Raw genomic sequence first — 12,573 nt, forward strand, 5'->3', positions numbered from 1 at the left:
GCATCCCTACCATATTTTTCTGCTTAAGAATATCATAATGGTGATAGGAACCTTGATGAGAGGCTCAGAGAGTTAGGAAATAAAGAGACTGGCAGTAAAGCCCATTGTTTTATAAAATCTACAGTGGGAACAGTCCCAGGAAGCCACTGGGTCCATCCCTCCACCTTCCCTGAAGCCCCCTCCACATCTGACTTGTTTACATCCCCCAATTCCTTCCTTCCTTGTCTCAACTGCCCCCATGTCCTCCTCACCATCTGAGTTCTGCGTTTCCTGCCTCCTGGGGATAGGTTGAACTGAGACCCCAATCTATCAGGTAGGCCTAAGTGGAGGCAGGTGGCCACTGCCATGCCATCCTTGACCCTCCAGCTTGGGGATCAGCAGTGGGTGTGCTCTCCCTATGCTCACTGTGGGGAGAGCACCAAAGTAGGAAGAGCTTTCAAAGCCCCATCCTGTCACTTACACCTGAAAAGGCAATGGCACCCCACTCCAGTACTCTTGCCTAGAAAATCCCATGGACGGAGGAGCCTGGTAGGCTGCAGTCCATGGGGTCGCTAGAGTCGGACACGACTGAGTGACTTCACTTTCACTTTTCACTTTCATGCATTGGAGAAGGAAATGGCAACCCACTCCAGTGTTCTTGCCTGGAGAATCCCAGGGACGGGGGAGCCTGGTGGGCTTCCGTCTATGGGGTCGCACAGAGTCGGACACGACTGAAGCGACTTAACAACAACAATGGCCGTTTTCACACCCACTGATCGCACCACTTCTTTAAGGCAGTGAACACTAGGCAGTCAGATTTCCTTCCTTTATTGAAGTAGAGGCTCAGAGAGGGCAAGAAAATAGCCTTGAGGCATACCATAGGTCAGCAGCCTCAAACCCACGTTTCCTGTGCGCCAAGCTGGGACCGCCCACCAGACCACAGTGCCTGGTAGAAGGCAGGGCCCTGCGTCCTCAGGGTTGAGTGGGTCGGGCTCAGAACTAGGTTGGTGTTGGCCCTGCAGAAACGGAGAAGTGACTTTTCCAAGTGTTTTAAAAGCCAGGAAGGGACACGCTTGGTGGGAAAGCGTTCCCCCAGAAAAAAGGGTCTCAGCACCAGCTGAGGGGCAGAGCAGCGCCCGCCAGGGGATGGAGAGGATGGTCCTCACGCGGCTTTGCTCTCCGGCCCCCAGGACGAGCTGAAAAAGCTCTACGCCCAGCTCGAGGTTCATAAGACCAAGGAAATGGCTGCGAACAACCCCCACCTGCCCAAGAAGCGGGCCAGCTGGCGCCAGGGCCTGGGCCGCTCCTTCATGAGGTACCTGGCCGAGTTCCCCGAGGCGCTGGCCCGCCAGCACTCCCGGGACTCGGGCTCCGCGGGCCGCGGCAGCCTGCCCGGCTCCTCCCGCCGCCGGCTGCTCAGCGCCAGCCTCCGGGAGCCCGCCGCGCCGCCCGGCCTGCGTAAGTGCCGCAGCACCTGCGAGCAGGACTGTGACCCCCACCGGGACCACAGCCCGCCTCTGGTCGACTCGCTGCTGCGGAGGAAGCTGGCCCGCAAGGGGCCGCGATCCGACAGCCGCGAGTCCGGCGAGTCGGCGGCCGGGCCCCCCGCGCTGGGCTTCAGGTCGGCCAGCGCCCACAACCTGACGGTGTGCGAGCGGTTGCCCCGCGCCCGGCCCGCCTCGCTGCACAAGTCGCTGAGCGTTGTGGCCGGCGCCAGGGAAAAGGCCCTGCTCGTGGCCAGCCAGGCCTACCTGGAGGAGACCTACCGGCAGGCAAAGGAGCGGGAGGAGAGAAGGAAGGCAGAGGCCGCCTTGGCCAGCCCGGCGCGGAGGCCCTCGGCCCGGAGGCTGGAGCGAGTTCGAGCAGCCCCCGTGTCGGCCCCACCTTCCCCGGCCAAGAGCCGCAGCGTGGACAGCTCCCACGTCTCCGGACAGTTGCACGAGGAGGCAGCCAGAAGGCTGCCGCACGTGCCCATCCGGCACCAGATCTCCACACCCATCATGGCCACGTCCGGGGCGGGCCTGGGGGAGCCGGGGATGCTGTCTCCCACCTCCACTTTGGCCCCAGCTCTGATGCCAGCTCCTGCCCCTGCCCTGGCACCCATCCCAGTACCCCCACAAAGCCCCAACCTACTTACCTACATCTGCCCGTGGGAGAATGCAGAACTGCCGGTGAAGAAAGAAAATGTGGCTCAGGAAGGCCCCTCGGGGCCAGAGCAAGGCAACCCATCTCATGCCCCAGCTCGGGCCCGTCTCTGGAGGGCCCTCTCTGTGGCAGTAGAGAAGAGGGGGCCTGGGGAGAATGGGATGGACACACAGGATGGGCGTCTCCAGGGGGAAACTGAGGAGGATGAGAACAGGCCCAAGGTCTTCTCTAAATCCCACAGCCTCAAGACCCCTGTCCAGCAGGGTTCCATGCGCAGTCTGGGCCTGGCTATCAAAGCTCTGACCCGTTCTCGGAGCACACACAGAGAGAAGGAGAGTGGGGAAGGGAGTCCTAAGAAGGAGGAGAAGGGCCGAGCTTCTGGAGAGGGTGTGGGGGCATGCCCCAGATCTCCCAGGCCAGGCCGGCCCAAGGGGGTGAGTAAGCAGGCGGCACTTGGCCCCTGTGATGATGAAGAGTCCCTCCAGAACCAACAGAACGCTCACACCAGCAGGATGCTCCAAGTCTGTCACCGGGACAGCAGCAGGGAACAAGAAGACAGAGGCAGGAGGACTTCCCAGTGTCTAGGGGAGGGGAAGGTTGAGAGAGCAGGTAAAACAGGCCCTGCCACACTGAAGCAACTCAGGCAGGGCACAGCTGGGGACAAAAATGCTAAGCAAGCAAAAGAAGCTCCTGTGGGGTGGCAGGAACTACCCAAAGCTGGCCTCCAGCCCCTGGGCAGTGCTGACCCCAGGGTGACAGAAGTGTGCCCCTGGGAAGTCACTGAGTCAGAACTGTGTCAGCCTGATGGTAGCAACAAAGCTGAAATCTGCCCCTGGGAGGTGGGTGGAATCCCTGAGGAGGAGGCCCTACGGCAATATCTAGATGCCTCCCAAGGCGAGAAGGAGAAAGCCTCAGAAAAATCTGAGCCCAAAGATGTGGTTGTTGTGGCTCGGAAAAAGCCAGAGAGGTTGGTCAGGGGTCAGGAGGCAGTTTGTCCTTGGGAAAGTGCTGATCCTGGGGGTGTGTCTCCTGGGTCAGCCTCTCAGGACTCGGACAGAACCAGGGGCCGGTCTGAGGCAGTGGGCAGTGTGGAGCCTAGAGAGATGGAGACGCATCGGTGGGAAGCCCCTGGCCCAGGAGCTTGTACATCTGACATCACCACAGCACAGCTGTGTCCCTGGGAGGCAAGTGAAGGAGAGACAGGGAAACCATCCCAGGAGGGAGTAAAGAAACTCCCCCAGGAAAAGCAGAAAACCCCCGAGAAAACAATCTTCTGGAAAGAACAGAAACTGGGTGAAGGCTTGGAGTCTCTTTGTCAGTGGGAAAGGACAGATTTCCGGGGCCCCTCAGTGGTTTCTACTCAGGCCCCAGGAACCCCCGGTTGCTCAGGGAGTTTGGGCAGTAGCATCACTGAAGTCTGTCCATGGGAGGCAGGAGACACTCCTGCCATTGGGAAGGCAGAGATCTGTCCCTGGGAGCTGGGTGATGAGATAGTAGGGAAGGAAATGCTGAGTCAGGGGCCAGGTGGCGAATCTCCCCAGGAAAAGTGGGACACCTCCAGAACAGGGAGCTTTGGAGAGATGAGGGGATGGACTGGGAAAGCAGTGCAGAAACTTAGCCAACAGCAGGAGTCAGTGTGTCCGTGGGAAAGCACAGCTGCTGGGCACTCTGGCCCACATCTAGACAATTCCTCATCCAAAGCTGATGGCCAACTCCTCAGCAATAAAGGAAGTAGAGCAGCGCAGGTCTGCCCACCAGATCTCAGGTCAGAGGGAAAGGGAGCAACACCTGCCAAGGCAGAAGTCTGTCCCTGGGAGGTGAATGAGAGAACGACAGAGGACTGGACATCAGGGCAGGTACCAAAAGGAAGAGAATCTCAAAAGGACAAGGAGAAGATGCTTGAAATATCAGGCATCAAAGCTAGCCCAAGTTGGGCAAAGCCTGAGGAACAGATGCCAACGCAGGAAGCAGTCTGTCCCTGGGAGAGTGTGGACCCTGTCAGCTTCACCCCACAACCTGGTCTTCAAGACACAGGTGGACCCAAAGCCAGTTTCCAGATGTCTGGCAGTGTGGAAAGCAAAACTGCTGAGATTTGTCCCTGGGACGCGGAGGAAACCCTGCCTGCTGAGAAGGCTGAGGTCTGTCCCTGGGAGGTGAGTGCTGGAGCTGGGGAGAGAAGGGCTTTGGGAATGGAGGCCATTAGGCAATTTTCAAGCAAAACGAGGAAGCCTTCTGCAGATTCTGGACCTAGCGAGAGAGCTGTTGGTACTCCAGAGAGGCAGGCCCAGGAGCGGGAACGGGCTTGCCCCTGGGAGAGCATGGATCCAGGGGGCTCCTCTTGGCATTCAGACACTCTGGGCACTGCCAAGCCAAAACCTGGGGTCCAGGAGCTGGACCGTGTGGGGTGCAGACCAGTGGAGGTATGTCCCTGGGAAGCGGAGGGAGCACCTACTAGTGAAAAAGTCAAGGTCTGTCCCTGGGAGGTGGATGAAGGAGCCCCTGGGAAGGAATTAGAACAAGAGATGAGAACTGACTCAGTGGGGCAGAGGGAGAAAATGCTAGAAAAGGGGAGACTCACCTCCCTGGGAGAAGACAGATCGAAATGGAAAACACAACTGAGTCAAGAGCAGGAAGCTGTGTGTCCCTGGGAGAAGGACTTGAGGGCACCCACTGCTCAGGCCCCTGAGGTCTCAGACGTGTCCAGCAGAGGGGTAGAGGAGCCCTCCCTGGAAATAAGTGATGAGGCAGCAGAGAAAGGGGGCCTGACGCAAGACCCAAAGATGGACTCCTCCCCAGAACACGTAGCCCCAGAAAAAGCAGAAGTCACTGCTAAAGATGGGGAAAAAGTGAGCAGTGAACTACAACCTGTCCATCTCCAGGAGAGCACAGCCCCCAGGGACTCCTCCTCCCACCCACATAGTCAGTGCCCTGACCAACCTAAAGCCTGCTCTCAGACACTGCCCAGCACTGGGGACAGGCTCGCTGAGGTCTGCCTGTGGGACGCTTCCGCCACAGACGCTCCCAAACCTGACGGCGGTGCCAAAGCTGAGACCTGTCCCTGGGAAGTGACTGAAAGAACCCCTGAGGAAGGGGCGTCAAGACAGGATGGAGATGAGGAAACTCAAGAGGAGAAGGGGAAAGCCCCAGAAAAACCAGAGCACAAAGCTGTGGCCCTTCAGGAAAAGCCTGAGAGGGCAGATGGAAAGCAGGAACCAGCCCCACAAGCTTCCGACAGTAGCAAAGAAAGTCCCAAGGCAGCAGGCAGTGTGGGGGCCAGCGTAGCAGAAGTATGTCCACAGGAAGCGCAAGAAGCTCCCCCTGATAAGAAAACAGAAATCTGCCTTTGGGAGGTGAGCCAAGAAACAGCAGAGAAAGGGGGATGTGAACAAGAGGTAGACAGAGAATCTCAAGGGCAAAGAGAAATGTTCCTGCAAAAGGCAGAATCTGGAGGGACTGAAGAACACTCTTCAGAAGAAGTAAAAGTCAGCGGAGAGACGGAGGCAATCTGCCCTTGGGAAGGTACAAGGTCAGAAGGGCTCTCTCCTCAGCCAGATGCTCCAGCCACGGACCAACCCAAAGACAGTCCCCATGGAGTAAGCAGTATGGGGAGCCGGGTGGCAGAGCTGTGTCAATGGGAAGTCACAGATCCCGAAGGAAATAAAATAACAGGCACCATGGCAGACATCGACACATGTCTCTGGGAGGGAACTGGAGCCCCATCTGAGGAATCTGGTCTCCTGGCTTTAACAGCAACTCAGAAGCAAATGCTCTGCCCCACAGCCCCTGAGAACCCACCATGCCTTTTAGTCCAGAGACCTTTGGGTAGCTTCTTTCCAGACAGCAAAAGCCCCCGCCCCAAAGTGAACAAGCCAGCCAGCACCTTTACTCTGGAGGGTGTCAGAGAACTCCAAGTCCCTTCAGAACCTGGGCCGAGGACCAGCTTGGGCCCAGAGCCAACCCTCCAAGAAGCTATGACTCAGAAGTCTTCTTCCTTAACTGAAGACCAAGAAGTAGCTTCTGAAACTCAACTTGAAGAACTCACCCCTCCAACTGTCTATCCTTGGGACTGGGAGTAACAACTGCATCAGTGAGGTCATACACTGGGTGGCTAGCTTTCAGAACAGTCAAGGTTCTTTCCAAGTTCTAGGTGTTTCCAAAAAATTGAAACAACCTAAAGGTTGGTTGGCCACTTTCCCTTTCCTTTCCCTTTCACAAACTTGGCCACTTTCCCTCTCCAAGAAGGCCAGAAGTCAACTCATTCCAAAGGCAAACTGTACAAGAAAGGTGCAACTCAGACTCCAAAAGGAAGTACCAGCCTCTCTTTACTTCCAGTTCTCCTTCCTGCTCCAGAGGACGAGAGCCAGACCTTCTGCTTCTAATTAATCCTCCCATCCAGCTAGAGTACTCAACACAAGCCATCTGTGACATCACTAGTAAAGCTAATGTTAATGACAAAAGGGAGTCAGCTGTACCCGGCCCACACTTTCACAAAGGTAGACACATTCTTCTCTGAAGTCTCCCAGGGATAATTTTTGAGAAGAAACTAAACCACTCAAGGCATTGGCAACATAGAGGCTGAAGATTATAAAAGGTCACCACAGAGAGTTTAGAAGCTACTTAATTCAAGTTCAAAGGCAAATCAGAGGAAAACTTAAATGGCTCAAAAGAGGTCCCTGTAATGCCTTAAAGATCTTGTCATTTTGACTTTGGACCCCCAGTTTCTGTTTTATTGATCCTCTTACCTGCCCTGCTTGACTGCTGAAGTAGAGTCAATCAAGCACATTTATGTCCATATCAACATCTGGCGTCCAAAGCAACGTAGGAGACACAGAGTGTAAATGGAAAGGCAACGGCTCCAGGTCCTGCCCACGCAGGCCGAGGGAGAGCTCTCCTTTCCAGACACTGTCTCACAGTTGAAGAAGCATGCCTCTTGCTAGCCTTCTCAGATGGCCTTCCCTTCTTCCTGCCCCATCTTTTGACAGTCTGCAGAGTTCACCCCTCTGCCTCATTCTCCTAGTCTTTCAGTACTGTCATCAAAGGGACTCCTCTCCGTTGTCAAATGCAACGGGAGCCTGGGGAATTTCTGGTTCTGAGACAAGAACCACTCCAGCTCACCTGCTCATTAACAAGAGGCCCACATCAGTCTCTTTCCCAAGAAGCTTGAGCAAGAAAGGAGGTCCTGTTTACAGCCAGCACTGTACTTGCCCTCAGAAAGATTCGTGGTGGGGGCAGGTTAGAGCCCAACAGCCAGGGAAAGGGCATCCTTAAGTACAAAGCCTCCTTTCTTAGGGAGCTCTTTCTGGTTCTATTCTTTCAAGCCAATTCAGGCTACTCTTACTTAAGCGGTCCTAGATAACAAGAGTGCTGGAAATAGGTGATACTACCAAAGGGAAATGAGAAAGGAGAAAAACACTGGTCACAGACATCCCAGATCTGGCAGAGGTGAGGGGGTGGAAATAGGCAGAGTAAACACGGCAGAGCTGGGCAGGGACCCACCTTCTAACTGGACAGATACTGATGCCATTCACAAGGAGGAAAAAAGACAAAAGGCAACCAAATACCCAATGGGAAAAAAAAGTTTGCATGTAAATAAAATATTCTGGGCAGCTACAGGGCTTCGCAGAAAGTAGCAAAAGTGCTCCATGTCCAAAAAGGAGGAGAAAGCATGGAATAACCCACTTGCAGAGACCAGACATCCTTGTTCCCTATCTAAGCTCTCCCTCTTACCTAGAAGCCCTTCCCCAGGCTTCCAGAGCAGTAATTAAAGTGTATTCTTTCCCTGGGCTGAATTCTCAGCCTCGCAGCTTGTGTGTGTGTGTATACTGTTGTATCCGACTCTTCATGACCCCGTGAACTGTAGAACACCAGGTCCTCTGTCCATAGTATTTTCCAGGCAAGAATACTGGAGTGGGTTTCCATTTCCTACTCGAGAATCTTCCGGAGCCACAGATCAAACCCACATCTCTTGTGTCTCCTGCATTGGCAATAATTCTCTTCCCTTGAGCCACATGGGAAGCCCTCATAGCTTCTGAACCAATGGAAATTCTGCACCTGAAAACAATCCCACTGAGAATGGACTAGCTGGGAACAGAAAAGTCGTCCCTGTAATCACGGCTGTGAAATAAGCCATGGGGAAAAAATAAAGAATGCTTTCTTGACCACTGTAGTTGTTTCTAGCTTATTTGTTATGGTAAATTTATTTTTTCAACATTTCTAAACATTAATAGTAGACAGGTAAGGAAAAGACAGTGGCTGCTCTGGTAGCCACACTACAGCCTTAGAGACTAAGGGGCGGTCTGGTTAATTCTCAGCCAGTGTTCAGCTACATGGCTAGCACTGCAGATGGTCTCTGCCCAGCCCTTCGAGCCAATCCTGTACATCTGGGCCATCCGCTCAGCTGGATTTGACCCCAAAGGGAAATGAAAACTGCACTTATCCTCTGGCTCCCTGGTGGCAGCTATTGCTTAGTTGCTATTTAGGATTATCTACAGACCCCTGAGACAGATCTAGGGGAGTGGGGTGAAATAGCTTATTTGAAAGCTTTAAATATTTTCATAGAAATCAAAATGCTGTTTGGTCATTAAGTGTGCTTTCTCTGCTCCCTGTCCCACCCAGGACTGCCTCTCCCTTACTCCACACACCCCCCAGCTGTGGATCCTACTGAAAGCACCTCCCTTCTCATTTTGCCTTAATCTGGGGCTCAGGCAAATAGGATATGACCAAACCTCACTTGGGCAGCAATGCTGGAAACTGATGTACATTTTTAAGCCAAAAGGGTTGAGACTAAGTAGCCTGATGAGAGTGGCTGCTTTGGATTAACCCGCTAGTGCTGCCTCTCCCCTAAGCATACACATCTTGTTTCTGTGGTCTGCACTTGGCAGCTGTTATTAAAACCTTAGTTCTCCCTAGTGAGGCCTGGTATGTTTGCTGCTTTGCTGAGATGGTAGCTTTACAGAGAGGAGTCAGGTTATTCTCAACCTGATTCATTTCTTTGGACTCTACTCTCAAGGTCAGAACAGATTAATCCTTAGCCAAGTGATAAACTCCTTAAAAGAAAACTCTAGACTTAAAAAACAGAAATATGATATTTTACATGTTTCAATGTCATTCTCCCAAATCTTCCCACCCTCTCCTTCTCCCACAGAGTCCATAAGACTGATCTATACATCAGTGTCTCTTTTGCTGTCTCGTACACATAAGAAACGAGTTGCCAGTCCAGGTTCGATACACGATACTGGATGCTTGGGGCTGGTGCACTGGGACGACCCAGAGGGATGGTATGGGGAGGGAGGAGGGAGGAGGGTTCAGGATGGGGAACACATGTATACCTGTGGCGGATTCATTTTGATATTTGGCAAAACTAATACAATTATGTAAAGTTTAAAAATAAAATAAAATTAAAAAAAAAAAAAACAGAAATATGAGAAATAAGGTTCTAATTTTTAAGGGGAGACCTCATGGGCTGATCAGTGTAATAGTGCTACAAGCCAAGCTTGCTGCTGGGACAGTGACTTCCCTGTCACACCTCAGATGACCCAGGACATGAGTATGTGAAGTCCTACATCCTCCTCCAGCTGGAGCTAAGGCACAAGTAGGGGCTGGGCTGTTTCCCTCTCCACCGGTTCATATCCTGGAATCTTTGCCTCCAAATCTGGGCTGCAAAAATAGTCACCATCTCCAAAAGGTGCTAGAAATCAGGGAACCAAGTCTTACTGATGAATTTCCCAAATGTGTCCACACTTCCATGGCCCCTGCCTCTACCAACGCCTCCTGGGATTACATCAGGATACAGTCGATGATTAAGAACAAAATCTAAAAGCTGAGGACTAAATGATGTCTTTGGATTTACATTCATTTGTGAAATACAGATACTGATTTAGTGAATCAGTGTATGAGAAGAGACCCTCTTAAATGACATCACTTTTATAAACACTAATTATTTTTCTCAAGTCTGGATTTCCTATAAGTCATCAGTCATAGTTAACTTCCACGTCTACCATCTGAAGACTTGTCCACTTCCAGCCTGAACCAGGAGAAATGTAGAGAACCCACCACAATTTGTCTAATACTTGATAAGTGTTTTATTTCCAACTCTGATCCCTGCCCTGTAATTAGAAAGTCCTGCCAGTTTGCTCCTGACAGTTCTTGCTTTGGGCAAGCTGGTATCACGTTCTCTGAAACATACCATCTTTCATCTGGAGTTCGAAACTAGATTTAAGACGGAAAAAAAGAAGCAGAGCCATTGCTGTGCATAGAACCAACCCACCAGGGCCCAACCAGCAGCAGTTGTTATTGAGGATAAGACTGCTTAAAAGACCCAAGCAGGGTAAGAGAGAACAAAGGCAGTTCTTTCTACAGCGTGAAGAAAGACAGGTGACTTCACAGCTTCCGGACACCCAGACTTCACAGCTTCCAGCTGCTTCATCACCCATGCTTCACCCCAGGAATCATTCTTGCCGTCACGCTAGCTGAGGCTTATGGGCCTCTCTTTGCAGCTCTTCATACTCTTCCCCAGGTTTCAGCTGGGGCCCAGGGATCATAACCGTCTGAAAGAGCAGGAAGCTAAGTTATCTATTATCCAAGTCCATGGTTTACCCAGGAGATTCAGGCCTGCCTCCAGGCCCATCCGCAAAGAATTCCTCTTCCTGGGGCGGCATCACCCTCCCTCTCCACTAGGAGGTGCCCAACAGGAGTGGCTGAGGATGCCCCGTCTTAAACCAGGAGGCCCTAGTGGTAAAGAACCCGTCCGCCAATACAGGAGACGGAAGATGCAGGGGGTTCAATTCCTGGGTGGGGAAAATCCCCTGGAGGAGGACATGGCAACCCACTACAGTATTCTTCCCAGGATAATCCCATGGACAGAGGATCCTGGTGGGCTACAGTACATGGGGTTACAAAGAGCTGGACATCAGACTCAAGCAACTTAGCACACCTTAAACCGTGAGAGCTGCTTTACCTTAAGGATGGGCTGCTTAGGGGGTGCCCATGGGGGAACAATCTTGCCATGCATTCTCCAGCTGCCATAGGGATTCGCCAGGTGCTTTTCAAAGACAACATACTCCAGGACATCCCTGGGCACATCTTCCTGTCCATACATCAACCGGCCAAACCGGTCATAGATGGCCAGAGTCTGCAAAGATGAAAGCACGTCAAGTTGGTTAGTCCTCAGAGTTGTTTAATTCTGAATCCAGACTAACTGATCAACCACTGACACTTTACTCTTAGAGGGTTTTTGACTGGGTGGGGAGGGCGGTCAGGGTGGAGGGAGTGGAAGGAGGTAGGAGGGATCCCAGGAAGGGGAGGGAATAATATCCCCACACCTGTGTTCACAGCTAGCATACAGCAGTGGGAAGGGTGCAGTGACAAGCCAGAAAGACCATGGCGAGCCTTTCCTTAGAACTCACAGTCCTGGTAGCTATACCCAGGACTCAGAGGTAGGTGCTCAACCTGGGAGTAAAGAAAAGCTGGGAGGAAAGCAGACTGGTGCCTCTACCTGCCGGGTGTGCATGCGGACGGTGACCTGGCCATACGCGTTGCTCTTGGTCACCAGACTCGAACAGCGAACCTGCACCACCTGGGGTGGCTCTAAAGACTCTACGAAGCTCCAGCGGACAGTCTTATATTTGATGTCCCAGACCATGTCCTGAGGGCAGAGAAGAGTTCAACTGGATTCCTGCCCGCACCCCCTGCCCCCTTAGGGAAGTGGGTGCTTATTTCCATGCTTCCTCTTCCTGCAATGCCACAGTCAACATGCAACGTTTCCCATCAAATGCGCTGTGGTGCTTATTTTCTCTCACTTTTCTAAATTTTGCTTAAGCTATTGCTTCAGCTCGCCTTACAACAACTCTCTTTTCATTTCTAAATCATGACTCAAGAGCCAATTACCACCTGGAGGACCCTTCTCCAAATCAATGAAGACCGCATTCCAAACTGCCAGCTTACCTAATATGTTATCCCTCCCACACACTGTCATAATCTGCTCGCTACTGCGTGCATTTCTGTTGGCTGCACATTTGTTTTTTTCCTCTTACCTTTTGGCAGTTTTTATAGGAATTTTATAGACTTTTATAAAGGCTAATAACCTCCTTAGACTAGGATAGCTATACTTGTGCCTGGGGAGATGAGGCAGAACTGGGAGCAACTGAAATTCTTATTCTTGAACTTCTAACTAAACCACAAAGTCCTCATTGTCAGGAGTCTCCCAGAGTACCTAGCACCCTGGTTACCACACAGTGTAAGCCTCAAGCACACTGCTTAAGTCCTTTATTGTGGCCCAGGCATGTGCAGGGCTGGCCTAATGTGACCATCCCCTCCCCTCAGGATCTGCAGTCTCAGTACTGCTTGCTCAGGGACCTCCTCTATCTGCAACTGCACGGCCTTTACCAGACTCCATACCAAGTCATTACCATGCAGCCAAACATAACGAACTTCGACCTTTTGCCTTAAACT

General features: G+C 52.3%; 2 protein-coding genes across 3 annotated transcripts in view; one reads left to right on the top strand and one right to left on the bottom strand.

The window, feature by feature from the left end:
* GPR179 (G protein-coupled receptor 179) overlaps window positions 1-10,572 on the top strand; it is a 20,555-nt gene extending 9,983 nt beyond the window's left edge. The window contains exon 11 of the mRNA XM_086357997.1: window positions 1,170-10,572. Within this exon, the coding sequence (XP_086214123.1) occupies window positions 1,170-6,200 (5,031 nt within the window). The 3' untranslated portion in view covers window positions 6,201-10,572. The remainder of the gene's footprint in view (window positions 1-1,169) is intronic.
* The window catches only part of MRPL45 (mitochondrial ribosomal protein L45), a 19,271-nt gene continuing 16,879 nt past the window's right edge, over window positions 10,182-12,573 (bottom strand). For both annotated transcript variants that reach the window (XM_086357996.1, XM_086357995.1), the window contains 3 exons: window positions 11,618-11,767; window positions 11,081-11,254; window positions 10,182-10,670 (listed from right to left, as the gene is read on the bottom strand). In XM_086357996.1, the coding sequence (XP_086214122.1) occupies window positions 10,584-10,670; window positions 11,081-11,254; window positions 11,618-11,767 (411 nt within the window). In that variant the 3' untranslated portion in view covers window positions 10,182-10,583. The remainder of the gene's footprint in view (window positions 10,671-11,080; window positions 11,255-11,617; window positions 11,768-12,573) is intronic.

The sequence above is a fragment of the Bos grunniens genome, chromosome 19, assembly GCF_055505025.1.
Source record: "Bos grunniens cultivar Pamir isolate PY7600 chromosome 19, Bosgru_T2T1.0, whole genome shotgun sequence".
NCBI lineage: Eukaryota > Metazoa > Chordata > Mammalia > Artiodactyla > Bovidae > Bos > Bos grunniens.